At 50.5% G+C, this 17,976-nt stretch overlaps 2 protein-coding genes across 2 annotated transcripts in view; one reads left to right on the top strand and one right to left on the bottom strand.

The window, feature by feature from the left end:
* IGDCC3 (immunoglobulin superfamily DCC subclass member 3) overlaps positions 1-15,167 on the top strand; it is an 88,505-nt gene extending 73,338 nt beyond the window's left edge. The window contains exons 8-14 of the mRNA XM_021406811.1: positions 2,493-2,740; positions 3,098-3,262; positions 7,873-8,061; positions 8,319-8,423; positions 9,263-9,401; positions 9,823-10,030; positions 10,192-15,167. Of these exons, the coding sequence (XP_021262486.1) occupies positions 2,493-2,740; positions 3,098-3,262; positions 7,873-8,061; positions 8,319-8,423; positions 9,263-9,401; positions 9,823-10,030; positions 10,192-10,356 (1,219 nt within the window). The 3' untranslated portion in view covers positions 10,357-15,167. The remainder of the gene's footprint in view (positions 1-2,492; positions 2,741-3,097; positions 3,263-7,872; positions 8,062-8,318; positions 8,424-9,262; positions 9,402-9,822; positions 10,031-10,191) is intronic.
* LOC110403519 (gonadotropin-releasing hormone II receptor-like) overlaps positions 6,443-17,976 on the bottom strand; it is a 54,756-nt gene continuing 43,222 nt past the window's right edge. Inside the window, exon 7 of the transcript XR_002441698.1 lies at positions 6,443-6,459. The gene's annotated coding sequence lies outside the window, so the exon portion shown is untranslated. The remainder of the gene's footprint in view (positions 6,460-17,976) is intronic.

The following is a 17,976-nucleotide window of genomic DNA, read 5'->3' as shown; positions in this document are numbered from 1 at the left end:
AGCCCGCGCGGCCTCGGTGAGCAGCACAAAGCCCGCTGGCATCTCGCCGTGCTCGCGGTGCTGCTGGCCTGCCGCTCGAGGGATGAGTTCCCCAGCAGCAGATGTCCCAAAAGTGACAGATATTTCCCGGTGATGGGAAGGAAGAAAAGGACGCCTCGTATTTCAGATGGTTGACTCGCAGAGATGCTCCGCGCCTCCTCGCACGGCAGCCGCATCTTTTCCTTTTGTTGGAGCTTCCTTAGGAATAAAAAACCAACTAAAAAAGCATCCTCCTCATCCCAGGGGCGCTGCGTGGGGTAGGGAGAATGTGTCAGTAGTTTGGGTGCAAAGGGATGCACGGCAAAGGGGGTGGCACTGGGATTCCCATGACCCACTGCCAGCTCCTTGTGTCACAGCTCAGCAGCCCCTTGTGGGGCTCTTTCTGCAGGTTGTAGGGCCCTGTGGGGAGAGAAACTCATCGTGCTCACGAAGCTGGTGTTTAGATGCTGGGCGTCCCTGCTCGCTTGGTTTCTGCTCCTCACCCAGGTTTACAGGCAGAGCTGCAAATCAGCAGCTTTACTGACCCTGTTGTTGTGCATCCTTCCAGGTGACGCGTGGTACAGTCAAACCCAGCCTTGTAAGTCGCGATGCAGATGGACTTTTCAAAGCCTGAGGCACATTTGCAGCTATCTTCATGACCACTTTGGGGGAATTTGCCTTCTTTCTCTTCCTTCTGGCTTGGCACCCACTAGCGCTCTGCAGAGGATGGCCGGGGCTCTGCCAACGCATCCCAAGCATCCTCCCCTCTTCCCTCCTCTCCCTGTGTTTTAAATGCAAAGCGAATAAGTAAGTACACTTAGAGGCAGCAGATAAATGCTCCTCGTTGTTCCTGGCTGGCTTTGTGCTTAACACTGCTCTCGATGTGTGTGCCAGCCCGGGCTGCCTGCTCCCGGTGCCCAGATGCACGGCAGCCGTGCAGAAATAATCCCCACATTGACAGGGCAGGAGGAAACGCCGCTGCTCCCTGCACACATCTGCTTTACACGGAGCTGCATGTGCAGCTCTCGCACTGCATAATCCTGCCTCCTGCCATCTGTCCTCGCTGGAGTCGGGCCGTTGAGTTGAGCCACACGCCGGGGCTCCCCTTCCATTTAATCAGATCGACTGAGCCTGTGGCGATGAGAGGGGCTTAGGGCTGGTTCTCTGAAATCACCATATCAGCTGAAGCCATCACGTTTGATATTCCATTTACAATGTTTCCAAGGAAACAAAGGCACGGGGACATAAATAGATGGCTGTTAAACATTTGCTCACTCACCATGGTCCCAATAATTTGCGAGGGAGAAATACGAATGTGAAATCAACAGCGATAATAAATTTTAACACTGGAAGACCAATATTTTGCTGCAATTAGAGGCATCCATTCTGTCATCCAGGCAGGTTATTTATCATTGCCACCTCCCATGTACCATCTCTCATTTGCATAAAGGGCAGCTTTGATGATGACTCCCCAAAAGCCACAAAGTGCCCCTCACATTGGCAGAGGTGCTCGTGATTTACTCGTGTGCACTCAGCTCTGAAGTCCACCTGGAATTCACCCCAGGAGAAGAAACTAATCTTATCCTCCCTAGAAGCAGTGGGTGTGGTTTTGGTTAGGTTTGGCTCATTTCTTGCAGAAAAACAGCAAACAAAAGGCTCGTGCAAGCTTTGACACAAGCCAAAGGAATGATGCTGAAACTCAGAGGCATTGAGGTCTCCCAGATGTTCTGCCAGGCCAGAAGCAAACTAAAATTCAAATGAACTGGACCGGGGACCCAAGCAGGAATTTTATCTCTGAAGTAAATCAGTTCAGGTGCCTGTGTGTATGTGCAGTCTGGTTGTCTGTGTGCCCATCAAGCCTCCAGCACCATCTCAGAGGTGGTGCGGAGATGGGCACCACGCTCAGGAGCGCTCTGTTTTGGGGAAGAGGTGCTTCAGTGGCTTTCTCCCTCCTTTAGGGATGTTTTCCAGCAGGGTAGCCAGTGGCTGTCTTTGGTGCATGGAAAATGCACTGAGGGTTTTTGCAGATGGAAAATGTGCACTGCGCTCATGGGCTTTGGCTTTGAGCTCATGGTGACTGGGTTTGTGAGAATATAGAGTCAGAAGCTGGGCACATAACCCCACCGAATAAGTCAGCTAATCCTCCTGTCACCCTAAGACTGCTCTAATGTGCTGTAATACAGTTAGAGCATCACCAAGAGGCATTCTGGCTGCACTCGGTCAGGCTTGGCTTAGTACTGTGTGCAGTGCCTGATCAGAATGATTGCTGGTGGCTGTTTGCAGTGCTGCGTGGCTGGGTTAGGTGTGGTCATCTGGAGTTACTTGGATTTGCCTTCACCTCCTAAGCGTGGATTCAGGTGGGAGTGTCCTTGGGAACTCACGTAATCCCCACTGTGGTGATGGGTTGATGGTTGCACCTGGTGATCTAAGGTCTTTTCCAGCCTTTATGATTCAGTGCTCGTGTCCCCGTGCAGCACTCTCTCCATCTACGGGATCAACCAGGCGGACGAAGCCATCTACCAGTGCATCGCCGAGAACAGCGCCGGCTCGACGCAGGCCAGCGCCCGCCTGACGGTCCTGTGGGCAGAAGGGCTGCCCGGACCCCCACAGAGCGTGAGGGCTGAGACGGTCTCTGCCACCACCATCCAGGTGTCCTGGGAGGAGCCTCTGCAGAACACCAAGGAGATCATCGGCTACGTGCTGCACATCAGGAAAGCTGCAGGTATGGTCTGCCCACTGCCCAGAGCTTCCTCAGCCTCCACCGAATTCAGCAATGAGGTCTAATTGATACACCAGATCTGCACTGCACTGCTGCCATCAACTCCACCTCCTCCGTGTTTCTGAAAGACAGATCGGGCAGTAAGGGTGATATCAGTACCAAAAGGGTGGGGAGAGTGGTGCTGAACGATCAAATCTCACCGCCCTCTAGCAAAGCACACAGAAATGTAAGGAGAAGAGGGTGCGGGCACCCAAAAGAGGGTCCCTACCTTAGGGACCTAACTTACTGCTTGCCAGGTCTCTTTAATCCCTTTACCTCTTGCAAAGTCTAATGCGGCTCTGTTCTTTCTTTCCACTTCAGATCCCGTGGAGATGGAGTATCAGGAGGCTGTTAGCAAGAGCACCTTCCAGCAGCTAGTGACTGATTTAGAACCCTCGACCAGCTATAGCTTCTATATAAAGGCTTACACCTCCCGGGGTGCCAGCAAAGCCTCGGAAGTCACAGTGGTGAGCACGCTGGGAGAAGGTAAGGATCGCTTTGCACTTGGGCCGTCAGATGCTGAAACCTGCTGTGCGTAGCAGCAGCACCACTCACCCCGATATCCATTCCCGAGCGCCTTGGCACACAGCCTGTGTTGTTGTTGCTCCTTATTTCTGCTCTTCTCACGCTCTGGGATATTGTTTAAAGCTCACTTGTGTCGTTACATGGGGATGGTGGCCTTAAGTGTTGCATTCCACTCACTTATGCTGTAGCAAGGTGTGAGTGCAAGTCAGTCCTCTCATTTGTCTGGTCTTGCAGCTGCTCTGGGCTTTTCATTAGCTGCTTGCTAAATGCACATTTCCTGTTGAAGTTCTCCTGCAGCTCTGGTACTCACAGCTCTTAGCTCATAGGTGCCACGCTTTTCTGAATTTGAACTTTGTTCTGCTCTGCCTTTGAGAAAGCACACTGAGCTGGGTTGTCCTGGCCCATGGGTCCTTGCCCTGGAGCAGCCCTCTGTTTCAGTGGGAAGTTAGGCAGGTCTCCAGGACTTTTCTTTACCTTGGTCCCCCAGATGTGGCCACCAGTTTGCTTCCCCAGTTAAAGTGAGGGCTGTGATGCAGGGCAGCCAGAAACCACAGTCTCAGTGTGATCTGCAGACATCATCCATCTGGCTGCTGGCATTTGGGGAACATTTTCCTATCATCTCTTGTGCCTCTCCAGCACCTCTGAATCCTGGCTTGTCTTTCTGAGAGTCATTTCCTAGGAGCCTGCCTTTGCTCTCCTGAACACTCAATATTTACAAATTTGCAGCAGAGGGGGCATGAGGGTATGATTCAGGATTAAATGAATGAGTGCACTGACTTACACGTGGGGAATCCAGCTCTCCTTCCATCTTCAGCTGTTGCAGATGTTTACTACAGCATATAAGCAACAGCACTGATAGATCCTTGCCTTGCAGGTTTATTTTATTGGTTCTCCACAGGGAATCAGTCACCCTTTGAGTTTGTTTTTCTTTCCAATTTAGAGACAGAGGGACTGACCAAGCTACAACTTGAAATTCCTTGACCCGATGCTCTGAGTTCAGCTACTGCAGCTAAAAGCCAGCCATGCTTCACAGAGTCTGGTGCTTCTGCCTAAGTTTGGGTCAAGCAAGATAGGGCATTTTGTCATTATTACCTTCAATCACGGCAGGAATAGTTAAGAATCTGGTAATGGGATCATAAATTTCCTGGCTCTCTGAAATTGCAAAGCATCGTTGTCCTGCTCTACTACCCTTTAAAAAGTCTTATTCTGTGTTAATGAACCTGCAGCAATTAGCTACGTGTTCAGGATGGACAAGCTGGCCTGGTTAAGATCACTCAACCTCAGGTTTGCCTCCCAGGATGATAAAAGGAGATTTACAAGCCCAGTTCTGGCTTGATTTGTAGGCAGGCAGGGTGCAGGGGACAGTGCTGGCACTCTCTGAGTTTGCTTTTTCGCTTTGCTTCACTGTTGCTTGTGGGGCAGGGAGCCAGGATCTGGCAGCTCTGGCCTCCAGATTCAGGTTTTGCTGCAGACATGCCCCTTCTCATGCGCAGCCAAGCCGTGTTGCCCTGTGCCTTCCCAGGTTACACCAAAGAGCGGTGGCCCTTTGTATCTGGGGAGCCGTGAAGCCATGCAGTCAAACAGCCTCAGAAGGGAGCAGGGTCATCCTGCTCTGCTGGAAGGGAGCCAGGGGCTCCTTTTGGCTGCAGGGCACAGCTCAGCTCTGCAGAGCTTGTGTGAGCTGCTGGCAAAGGTGCTGGCAGCTGGAACAGCTCAGACCTACCTTGCATTGACCGTGTTATGCTGGTGTGGCTCTCGGAGCAGGGCTGCTGGTGGGTCAGCTTTTCAGGATAGCAATATGCTGAGAGAGTGCATGTGGCTGAAGATCCCAGTGCTTTCTGTAAGCGCGGTGCTCCTTCCTTTGTGGCCAGTGATAATTCTGGATGAGAAGGCGGCAGCAAGATGCTGCAGAGAAACCAGACAAGTCAACCTTGTTCTTATTGCTAGAAAGGCCTGCTCGTCTCCTCACTATTCTCCTTCCCCCCAGGGACTGGTGGCCCTTCTGTTTCTGGTGCCCACCCTGTGCTGTTGCTAGGGATCTGGGTAGGCAGGGAGCCCTCCCCATGGAAAACCCTCTGACTTCCTCAGCCTGGCAATCCAATGCTTTTCTGGGAGCTTCTGTGCCGAGCTCTGGGCTTCTTTATGCCATGGTATTTTAAATCTCAGGCGCTCTGCGCTTCGTTAAGCAGCGCGCAGTCCTGTTCTTGTCTTTTAATGCTTTTTAGGGTTTTCTCCAGGACTTTTCGACATTTCTCTAGGATGAAGACCGTTCCTTTAGTCACCTTCGGCTAAAGACGCCTTCAAGAAGAAAGTTGAAATGACCTGGGGAAAATTCCAAACAGCACGGAAGAGGAAAGCGAATATCCCAGCCCTTAGCATGAGGGAGATGCCTTACTTATATTAGAGACATATTATGTTTTATATATACTTCTGTGAAGCGCATATACACTCGTGTGTGCACATATATTTCTGCACACACAGATATACTCCATCTGTATACACTTATTTGTGTAATAACATTATAAGCAGCACGTGCGTCCTACAAGTACGTCCATATAATCACTATTATACATATATATACTCAGAGTTTGAATAAATACTATATATTTCGTACCTTGAAGGAGAGAGATTCTTGTGGTTTTTATTAAATGTAAGGCTCTGCAACCATAAAATAAAGCCAACTCTTCACAAATGAGGATGGGCCACGTTAGTGTTTCTTTGTCCATAATGCGATTGCCCTTTCTGTGGTGCTTTCACTGATGATGCAGGAAATGATGCTCTGAGCAAGGGTTCGACTTCTCAGAGGGAATTCCCTAATGGGTATTGGGAGAAATTAGATGTGTATATATTATGCCACTGGCTCAGAGAAGGAGGGCGTTCTTTTTGGGATACTCACCAGGAGAAGTCTCTTTTCCTTCCCATCGATCTCCTTGTGGGATCGCCTGGGCTCTCAGTGCCTGGGAAAAGGCCAACCGTTGTGCTGTGTTGTTCTGACTTTGCTATTAAATTGAGGCAGTGCCCTTTTTAGCTCTTGTCAGTCTCAGATGGACACGGCCGTATTTCATCCGCTTTTCAGCAGCGCTCACTAAATGGCTGCGCTGAACTCTGTGCCAAAGGACAGTGTCAGGGCCGGGTTTCACCGCTCAGCATTTAGAGACCTGTGGGGGAAATTAGACAAAATGCAGCGTCAGTGCAATGCAAGCCCAGCAGCCCCCGTGTTTGGGGTATTTTGAGCTTATGATCACTCAGAACTGGGGAATAGCTCTGCCTCAAAGCCTTCTCTTGGCCAGAGGCTGCTGGAGAAGCAGGGCTGTCATTCTGCTTTGGTGGGTTTTGTGCTGGTTTTAGCCAAGCTCCCTGCCCAAAAACCCATGCGGGAACAGAGCCCATGGGCTAGGCAGAGCCCGCAGCGCCTGCTGCCATCCATCCACCTTCTGCAAAAGGCTTGGGAACTGATGGGAGCATCTGGCCTGGGGGAGTTGTGTGGAAATGAAGTGAAAAAATCATCAGTGAAAGGTCCTGCTGAGACACATCTCTGCGCTGATGTGCTCAGTGTGCGAGGGAGGGAGATGGGAAGGAGGATGCTCGGGGGCACGTGGTGCTGTGTGCCACCGCTCTGCACGAGATTTTGTGCAGAACCAGCTTTGGAAAACCAACCTATTTGATTCAAAGACAATGACTCTGGTTTGCAAACCTTGGCCTGTCAGCCCAAGCTGATCAGGTAGGAGGGGGCTGGGCAGCTTTTGGGGACCTGGGGACAAAGCGGCAATGACACTTCGCTGCTTGTCAGCCCAAAAATGAGGGCAGGATTTTGGGTTTGTTGAGTGGAATGCTACTGATGGTAGCAAAAGGCGTCCAGGTGGGCTCTGAATCAGGGCTCGGTGACAGCGGGCAGCAGCAGGGCCATCTTCCCCGCTACATCCCCTGCTCCCCTAAGGCCAGGTAAGTGCCAGCCACAGCTACACAGGGAGCTCAGGCTGCTTGGGGAGGTAGGGCTCTCGCTAAAGATGCCCCCATTCCCTCCTCAATTCCCCCAGGACTGAACCACATCTCCCTCTGAAAGCCAGCAGGGAGAGCAGCCCAGCACACCCTGCAAGCCCTTGCAGGTACCGAGTGTGCTCAGCCGGGCAGCAGAGTACATACTTCACGTTCTGCTTTTAAGATGAATGTCTCTGGCTCCATCCTTTCTGGTTCCTTCCTCCCACAGGGATTAATCACTCTGAAAGGTCCTCGCTGCCCTCAGGGCGAGGGCAGAAAAGTGGAAGCTGAGAATGCGTTTCCAAAGTGGCTGCATTCCTGCCCTGACCCGGCGGGGCTGAGCGTCGGGTTGCAGCTGCATGTCAGAGTAGCCTCTGTGCTGGCTGAGCTGAGCATAGGGAGCCCCTGGAAACTCGCACAGCTCCCTGAAGAAAATCTAGGCTGTTAAACCAGGCTCTGGTCTAATTTGATTTTCTCAGTCTCATCTAGCACATTCTTCGTCGCAGTGGCTGCAGGGAAGTGCTGGTGGGGAATTTCTCATTGTACAGAATACAAAGCACACGCAACCCACTGTCTCTCTCTCTCTGTTTCAGTCCCAGCCATGCCATCCCTCTTTATTAAAGTCATTAACAGCACGGCCGTGCAGGCAACGTGGGAGCCCTCCATCAAACTGGGCCAGCATGAAGGCTTCAAGCTCTACTACCGCAAAGTCCACCTCTCCCAGTACACAGGCCCGGTGCTGCTGGCCAGCAACGTCACGGCGTACAACATCACCCACCTGGGTGAGTACACTGACTGCTCCATCTGCACCACCTCATGACCCCAGGAGGGCTCAAATGTGTTGTTGAGCCATTAAGCTGGGGGTGCTGCAGCTCTGCCTCAGGATTATGGGCGCTTTGCAGGTGGTGCAGTTTGCCTTGTGACTTCTTGTTTGCAGCATCTTGTGTGTTGGGTGACATGTGTTTCCTAAACAACTGCCATGCTAGGGAGATAACGCTGATGATTAAGCCTGAAATACCCTTCTTGTGTCTCCAAATAGATGCATCGATGGTGTACGAGGTCAAACTCCTTGCCTATAACCAGCATGGGGATGGAAACTCGACTGTCCGCTTTGTGTCCTTGAGGGAAACCGTGGAGAGGACAGGTGAGATGGGGCTGTTCTCAGTAGTGGTTAATGAAAACAGATTTATAGAATCGTAGAATATCCCGAGTTGGAAGGGACCCGTAAGGATCATTAAGTCCAACGCCTGGCTCAAAAGGACCACTCAAAAATCGGACCATTTGGAGGCAAGTGGCAACACATCCACCAGAGCACACTGCTTCCAGTCTGTTTGTTTTCAGCATCACAGATGATGATGAAATGAAACTGTGTGGGGCTGGGACCATGCTGTGCTGGTAGGACTGGCTCTCTTGCCATGATCCCATCCCAGCTGCCCTTCATTAGGTTCAGCAAGCCAACACCTCCAAGCATTAGGTAGGAACTGCTGTCCTCAGGTGAGACATAGTGCACTGAGCATCTTTGCTCTCCTGGAGCTCCTGCAGACATTTGAGCTTTATTGGTGATGAGAAAGGAAACCACGGGGCTTTGCGAAGAAGGGCTGCAGTGCATGAGTGTTACATTACGAGGCAGAAGAGGAAATCTCTAGAGGGAATCTCTAACTGCTCACACCTTTCATTTTCATCTATGTGTAAAAAACATCCTGCTGCTCTTATAGTCCTTTTAAACCTTCCAGTGGGAATATCTCCAAGAGAGAGTTATTACCTCTCTGTCTGTGCTGGAGTAAATACTCATCCCATTGGCAGCTGCCAGCTCGGTGCCTTCCACCAAGAGCCGTGATCACCCAGGGAAAGTCTGATAACAGCAGGTGGTGGGGCTGGCTCTCTACAGCCTCCATGGGGTACCAAGAGCAGGGGAGATGCTTAGGCAGGCCAAGAAACTGGAAACTCTCACTGCTAACCCCCTCCCCCTCTTTCCTCTGGCAGTGCTGAACCCCCCATGTGACTGCATGAAGGATGAGCAGAACAACAAAACCTCTGCGACGGGTATCATCATTGGGATCCACATCGGTGTCACGTGCATCATTTTCTGTGTCCTTTTCCTCATGTTTGGGTACAGAGGAAGGTAAGACCTGCTCAGCATGCTGCTCACGATGGGCAGGGGGATGCACATCCTACAGCATCACTGCACAGCCCAGGGAATGCCACATGGGTGATGTTGGTGCCGTGGTCCCTGCCTTCCCCCAGGCACACAGACCCTGAGGGCTTCTCCGGATGCACACTTCAGAGACCCCATCAGCTTCAGTCCCCACCAAGAAACGTGCTGCTTCCTGGGAACCTCGGTATCTCTGCTCTGGCAAGCCCTTATCCCCCCTGTAAACCAAAAGCCCTTTTAAAAGGTAGTGGAAGAGTTGTAACTTTAGAGGAAGGATTTAAGGAGTGAAGGAAAATAGCAAAGAAATGAGGCAGATTCAAGCTTGGGGGAAGGAAGGAAGGAGAGCCATTGGTTCTGCTCACCCTCAGGCATTGCCTTTGTTATATTTCAGGCTGCTGATGTGTAAAAATGTGCAGGAGCAGCTGTCGACCCCGCAGGTCCCAAGGAGCCAGAGGAGCGCCGCGGGGATCATTCTGAACGGGGCCGCCCGCAGGGACAGGGACGAGCGGGACCTGAACGGAAAGCAGCTGGACATGAACGAGCTGGAGAGGTTGTTCCCAGCATCACCATGTCCAGAGCAGCAGGACAAGGGAATAACAGTGAGTCCAGCGGCACGAGGCAGGGAGGGCACCTGGTGGGCATGGGTTGCTGCTTGGACTAGCTGATCTTAGTGGTCTTTTCCAACCTTAGTGATATGATTCTATGAAATGCCTAAGAACACCTGCCACCATCAGTGCCCTTTCCCTTTCTCTCTTTGCAGCCGTCTCACAGCGCGCCTGCTGCCCATGACGACACACAGATATCCACGCTGCCAATGGACGAATTCAGCATCATCGAGGAGCAGCCAGACTCTCCACAAAAAAGCCCTCGTGATGGCAGCCCTGCTGCTCCAGCTCCCCACCATGGCCCTGCCAATGAAGGATAAACTGCCAAGACTCGAACCCTCTTGTAGGAGTTACCAGAAACCAAAACCACAGCTGGTGATGTCTTTACAATGATTCGTCAATCTCAGGTCAATTGAAGATTTCTACAGTCTGATTGTTATTTTTTTGTTTTGCTTTATTTTTATATATATATATAAGTATATATATATATGTGTGTGTGTATACAGCCTTTTTGAAACTCTGTGAAGTTTATCTTTCTGACCTGTCTCAGGCCCCTTGGTGCGTTTCTTTCGACAACGGCTTTACGAAGACTGGTCATAATTGGTTTTCCCATTGCTGCTAAGTAAAGGGCTCCTTGCAGAGCCTGGTGAAGGCCCGGGGATGCCTCAGTCCCTTGGCATCACAGACTTCTTCCTGACCAGCAGCTTTAGGACTCCTTTTTGGATCTGTTTTTTTATTTTGAGAAGACTGGATTCGGAGCAGTCCTTCTAACGTGACTCCAAAAATTGAGGCCTGGGAAGGCCCTCTCTCCGTGGTTTGGATGATTTTGTACACTTTCACTATTTCTCAGGATACTTTTTTTGCTGATTGACTATATAATATGAAGAAAAAGAAAAAAGAAAAAAAAAGTAAAAAAAAAAAGTGTGTCAAAGGAAGCCTGCCTGAGGGCTACTGAAAGACTTGGACAAACAACCCGAGTGAAATCAGAACCTACCTCAACCGGAATGAATGTCTTCTGGGAAGCAGAAATGCCTGCGTCTTCCTTCGTGTTCAAAAACAAGTAGCGTAGCACTTGGTCAGTACAAGCTTGGTCCTACCTCAGCCATCCCGCTCTGTACCTGCCACATCGTTGTTGTTTTTGTTGTCGTCCTTCCTGTGTAAAGCACTTCCAAACCTTGAAAGCAATGTTCTACCTCAAGTGTGCGAGAAATTCGTGTGTGTGCGTCCTCACCCCCTCCTCCTGCCTCGTGTGCGGGCAGCTGGTGTTATGAGCTTTATTTTAGGCACGGTGGGATTTCGCCTGGTGGAGATTTGTGTCGTGTTTTTTTTTACTTTAAAGACTCTGGGGACCATCACGGATGTGGCCCACATGGTGGTTGATGCCCTGTGGCTCACCAGCACCGTTGCTCTCACAGAGCCCAACTGGTATTCCCAAATGGCTGCCTCGGCCCATCCTGAGCGTATGTGGGATGGGTGCTCTGGTCTTTGTTAGGGCCAGGGCACACTGTGGCCAGGAGCTCATGGAAACCCCAGCCCAGCGCTTCCAAAACCTGCTGAGATGCTCCTGAGTGCATTTCAAGAGTGCAGGCCTCGTCTTGAAGAGACCACTGTGGCCCATGCATGGCCTACAAGGCCTTGTTGCTCCTGTCAAGACGAGGTGTGGGAGCTCTGACTGCAATGCAGCGGGGGCTCCCGACACCAAAGAGAGGTTTTGTGACCTCCACCGACCTGCCACCATTTTGGGATTCATAGAGTCCTAGAATCACAGAATGGTTGGGTCAGAAAGGACCACAAAGATCATTTGGGTCCAACCCCCTTGATGTGGACAGGGCTGCCCGCCACCAGCTCAGGCTGCCCAGGGCCCCATCCAACCTGACCACAGGCCCCCCCAGGGGTGGGGCACCCACAGCTCTCTGGGCAGCCTGTTCTGGGTTGTCCCGGCCTCACGGGTCGGTGTGTGACTGATGTTGCCCATCAGGTCCCCTGCCGTGTGGTTATTAAAACCAGACAAGTGTGAACAATTTGTAGAGGTGGTGGCAAATCCAGTGTCACCATGTTTGCGAAAAAAAAGTGAAAGGAATCAGGAAAAGAAATGAGTTTAAGAGAAATAATAATTGTATTTTTTTAAATGGTACCAATGGGAGAGTCTCTTCTGTCAGAAGCATCCCCCACCACCTCCATGTTTGGCAGTGGGATGCTACTGGTAATTGTGTAAATAATACAGTATTCAGGATGGCAAGGAAAGTCCTGTCCCATGTGCTGTGTCCTTGGGGATGGGCAAGGGCTGGGTGTGAGTGGGTCCCTGTGCTTCCAGACCAGATTCATGCTTCACACCCCAAGCAGCCTCTCTCACCCCCCCAGCCCTATTCCTGCTCCTGTGTGTCACGGGGACGTCACCATCCATCCATCACTGAGCCGTGACCAGAAACCCAAACCTCTTCCCATCCTGCTCCCGGCCCCGCTTCTCGTTTCGTTGTCTTTGTGTGGAACGCCGAAGCTCACATTGAAGTACTGTTGCCAAAGTGAACACATGACTTAGACTAGCTTTCAGCTCAGGATCCCCGGAGCTGCGAATATGCTATTAATTTAATATCATATTATTGTGATATTGTAATAGTATTTGTCATTACTTCCTTTTATTAAAGGGAAATGCTGTGCCATTTGACTAGTTGAAATACGATAGTACGTTGCAAGTAGATCTTTTTTTTTTTTTTTTTAAATGATTATGCAGAAATGTAATGGCTTAAACCAGTGCAGATTCTGGGTTGGTTTGAGATGCTTGAAGATGGATGTGAATCTTTAAAGACTATTTTTAGATGCGTAGCTCTTCCTCTTGCTGGGGTTTCTTTGATGCTCTTGTCAACCCATATTGCAGGGCTGAGGCTGCGCAGCCAGGAGGAAAATGCGGCCTTCCTCAAGTCACCAAAGCCTCCTGAGTCTACCAGACTGGGCCAAAAAACCCTCCAAATGGTGGCAAGAGCTGCTCCGTGGGTTCGTCATGAGGCAGGCTGGAGGCAAAGCTGTGCCAGAAAAAGCAGGGGAAGTGTTGTCTAGAGTGGCTTTAAATTGTAAAACAGGAAGGAGGAAAAAACAAGAGCTTGTATTTGAGTTCAGTTTGGAGCAGAGTCAGGCCTGCCCTTGGTTCATCCAAACTGTTGCCCTGTTTTTGCTGGAAGCCGTGGGATTTCTGTGTTGCCATTGGGAGGACAAGTAGCACAGCAGGTCCCCGTGTGGCTTGCAGGGAGGCTTGCAGGTGTCAAAAAGCTCTTCCCAGGTATTCGGTGAGCCCTTCCCCATACTGTGTCATCAGGGCTTTGTTTCTCCGTCAGGTGTTGGGTCACCAGGAGACGCAGATGAGCCCCACTCCCGTGCTCCGCCTTCGGGGCTGCTCCGCCACATCCCAAATGTTCAACCCAAAGCTTGCCGGCTTTTGGATTCCCTTTATTTCCCTTTTTCTTTTTGGCTGAGAATGTTTTATCCAAAGGCAAAAGCAGTGGATAACGCAGGCGCTGGGTCCAGAGCCGGCTGCTGGCAACTGCCCACGTCTGGGGTAGGAGTCGCGTCCTGAAGTATTTTCCCAAGGAAGAAATGCCACTAATTCAACCCCACTGCCTTTTCAGGGCACATCCAGAATCCCCCTCGCTTTTTTCTGGCTGTGATGAGATGAAATTGCAGCAAGGAATTAAGGCATCCAAAAGCTGATATATATATATTTTTTAAATTTTTTTTTGGTAACCCATAATGGGCACAACCTATTCTCGGAGCTCTCAAGTCTACCAGAGATGGCTGCTACCTCAGGGATAGTATCCACATTGTGTTTAGTTGGACAGGGACTAGTTTGATGCTGTGACAGGGTATTTTCACGCTGTTGGATTCAGGTATTTATTTGTCTAACATACCTTACCTTTCCTCTTCCTTGTTTTGCAAAGACGCTGAAATCTTTAAGTGCTGGAGCAGTTTGGGAATTTTAAAGATTCCACCCCAAATTGATTACTAATGAGGGACTGGATGTTTTGGGTTGGCAATATATGATGAGGGATGCTGTGCCAGGGTCCCCTCTGGGACTTTTTGGTGTCAGTCGGGTGGCAGCTGCGTGGTGTGTGCACAGGGGAGATGGATGCAGGGCTGTGAAAGCAGAGCCGAACCTAACACATTTCACAGAACCATAGAATATCCTGAGTTGGAAGGGACCCATAAGGATCATCAAGTCCATCTCCTGGCTCCACATGGGACCACCCCAAAGTCAGACCATAATTGCTCCGACGGCTCTATTCTCTATAAGTATGTACAAACCCACTGCTAATTAGAGAGTTACTGGAAAGTCATTTCCACCACCACTCAAGCCAATAGACAGGCAGTGTGGCCATCCGTGCTCCATCTCCTTGCCCACAGCATTGTCCTCCATCCCTGCCCCTGCTCACGGCAATGGCCTCAACCCCATCAGGCACTGGGATCCTCGCCGAGCTGCCCAGCGGCTGGGAAGGTGGGGAAGAGGAAATTAAAACCCTATGAAAACAAGCAGCAGTGGCACAGGGGGAGCGAATGACTCCCTTCATCTGTGCAAACAGGATTTGGAAACAGATCCCTCCCGATGCTGGGCCGTTTGAGGCAGATTAAAGATCCTATCTAGCAACCCGATGCCGGCTGATTTTTTTCCTAAGCTTACTTAGGGGTGCAGAAATATGTGCAAATAAATGAGCAAATTAAAAAAAAATAGGGGAAGGGGAAGAGAAGCGCCTCGGGAAATGGTTACGTGGGCTGCCAACACGCATCGCATCCATGTTCCAGTGCTCGGTCACCTCATTTTGTACAAGAGGGGTGATGGGCCAGGGCAAAGCCCAGAGACGGGGGGAAAGAATGGATTTTATTGGGCTCTGGGTCATGGTCCTACGGGGCTAAGAGAGGTTTTACTTTGGTCAGCGTTGCGTCATCGGAACTTGCAATATCTCTGCGTTTATAAGAAAGTAATAAAAACGACGATGCTCAACCTTTGTCCCGGTCCTTTTTGGAGATCGACCATTAAGAGTAACGTTAAAAACCCAAATTGCAAAGCACTTTTTTCTACTGTTTATTTTCTACCTTTCTTACTTTGAATCGTCTTGATATTTGAAATCCCGTTGATCCTACAATTGTTAGCTCTGTATTAAAAAAAAAAAGAAAGAAAGAAAAAAAAGGAAAAAAAACTTTTTTTTTTTGGTAGTTTGCTCTGTTTAGATTTTAGCCTGTGGCTACTTGTACAAGGAAAATAAAGCTAGAATAAATGAGCTAGAGCTATTCAGGCTGAGCCGTGCTTTGTTCCTGCCGCAGCACATGAATGGCCGCGGCGTGGGAACCATGCGGTGTGCCAGGATGGCAGCAGCCAATGCTGCTGGGGTTGGTTCCTGCTGTCAGTAAGGGCTGAGGGTTGGGGCTGGGCACCGGGTGGGAAGCCCAAAGCCATTGGCAGCCCCGTGGCCGATGGAGGAGGTTTTGAGCTCCTTCCTCTCTTTTTTACCCTACTGAAAAATGGCATTTTCAGCCTTAAAATGTCCCAGGGGAGAAGGCGGGAGGGAGGGGGCCAGCAGCCAGCAGAGCGCGTTGGGTTGGGCAGATGATTTTTAACTGGGTTAAGAACAACTAATGAAGTCTCGGCAATTAAGCAAAGTGCTTCGTTGGCTGCAGATGGGCTGCAGAGCCATTGGAAAGGGCTGAGCACTGCAAGCTGAAACAGAGACACCGTGCTGGGCCCTTTTCTTTCTTCCACCTGGGAAATGCCTGGATATGGGGCTGAATGTTGGTTTTGGGGAGGGGCTCAGTGGATCCCGACGGGGACAGGAACACAACCCTGCCGCTCACCCAAACACTCCTGGAAAGAGCCCTTCAGTAAGGAGTGAGTGCAAAGTGCCGCATTACACAGCTCCCCAGAGCTCCTGCCCGGCCACACGCTGCCCGAACACACACTTCCTAATAAACATGGGCATAAAAACTGATCTTATTTCCCAGTGGCAACGCAAGAGGTGAAGAAAGACCAGAGCTGGTTAACTCCGGGGATTTTCTTGTAAGTTCTGTGCAATACAGTGCTTCAAATAGCGGCTTTGGGGTCGGGGTATTACACAGAGCTCTCAGCTTTCATTAAAGAAGGACTTCCCCTGCCTTCAGAGCAATAACAAAAAGCTCGATGATATTAATCAAACGCCTTAGACACTAAAGAAATAAAAAGAAGCCAAGCAATACTTCTAAATCTCTTTGATTTGGGGCTGTTGGGGCTCTCAAGAAAAAGTTACTCCAAAAGGCCCCCAAATGTCCCCAGCTCTCTGCTGCAGAAGGATGCTCGGGATGGGTGTTTTGGGGTCCCCAAATGTCCCCATGGCCACGCTGGTGTGGTCAGTGGCACCAGCCTCCAGCTTCCTGCCTCGGATACCGCTGCTGCCGCTGTCCAAGGTGTAACCCTGCAGCATGTTGGGAATTTATAATATCCCATAAACCCCCACCTATTGGAAAGGTCATTTTAGCGCTAATACAGCTCAGGCATTATGGTTTCATTTGTGACACTTTTATGAATTGGCGCTTAATTCCGGCGCAGCTGCTATAAAACCTTTACAGCGCTGTTCTCTGCCTCGAAAAATAACCTTTAAAAGCCACGAGCTGGAACATCCTCATCAGCGCTGCGCTGACAGGGCTGGTCCCGAGCTCATGGGGCTCCCCCAAGGGACAAAATTGGGGTCCGGGTGCCACACATGTGGCATGGGGGGGTCCTGGCTCCCACCTTGTTGGGTTTTAACCATCAGAGTCATCAAATTGGGGTTTTCCGCCCCGTTATGCACAGCTCCACCCCAGCGCCCTACCTCCCATCGGGCTGAATTAAAGTTCTCTGAATTCCCTATGAAACTCACTCCTTATCAAACCCTAGCGTGGTCCAGAAAGCCGTTTCCTTAGCGCTAAAATGGCTAAATTAGTCTTGCTCGGAGTTGTAAAGGAGCTTGTCTTGTTTATTGAGCGATAAATATAAAGGTACAGTAACTAAATTCATCAGTCCCTAAACATAGCCACTGGGAACGGCCGTTTCCGACATCCAATCTACAACCACATGAATATTTCAGAGTCCTCTCTCCCTTGGGCACTCGCCTTATCTCTGGAGCCTGGATATTATTTTCTGCTTTTCAGCTTTTTCGATGTATTGGAGGAAATGTCATTATTTGGACCTGTGTGGATTACAGTTGACTTTTCTAAGCCAATTTATATTGGCAAGCTGCTGTTTTTAAAACCCCCTATAAATCACTCCTATGAATTTTAATAATATAATGTGGTTTCAAACACGCTCCCTTAATACGCGACACACTATTACACAAGCAACAGCTCCCCGGGTCGTGAACTCCGTTCCATCGCCGCCTTCGGAGCACGACGTAGGACCCTACGAAGTGCACTGAGCTGGCTGCTCAGTGTCAAAACCCAGTCCTGCTCCGGCACACGGAGCTTCCCACCAGTCCACCAACAGCCTGAAAAGCAGAACCGGGAATCAGGATATCAGGGCGCTCAATGGTCATCGCAGGCAGCAGGGATGCACGGAGCACTGGTCACTGCCTGTGGGTACCAGGGGAGTGCGTCGCTGGTACCAGGGCTGAGCATTGGGTGTGTGGCCACCACCCGCAGTAAGAATCAGAACGGTTGGGTTGGGAGGGACCTCATAGCCCACCCAGCCCCACCCCCTGCCAGTGTTGCCCCCCACCAGCTCAGGCTGCCCAGGGTACCACCCATGGCCTTGGGCACCTCCAGGGATGAGGCACTGCTTTGTTGCAGCTGAGATGGAATTGTTTTCACCAAAGTGCCTGGTGTGATGTTGTGTTTTGGGTCTAGGAAAATAACAATGTTGATAGCACACCAATGTTTATATTTGCTGCTAAGCAGTGTTGTAAGGAGCCAAGGCCATTCATAGCCAAGGGCCCAAGGAGCTGGGAGGGAAC

The sequence above is a fragment of the Numida meleagris genome, chromosome 9 (genome assembly GCF_002078875.1).
Source record: "Numida meleagris isolate 19003 breed g44 Domestic line chromosome 9, NumMel1.0, whole genome shotgun sequence".
In the NCBI taxonomy this organism is placed as follows: domain Eukaryota; kingdom Metazoa; phylum Chordata; class Aves; order Galliformes; family Numididae; genus Numida; species Numida meleagris.
Note: the sequence above shows the minus strand (reverse complement) of the source record. Positions and strands in the feature narration are given on the sequence as shown.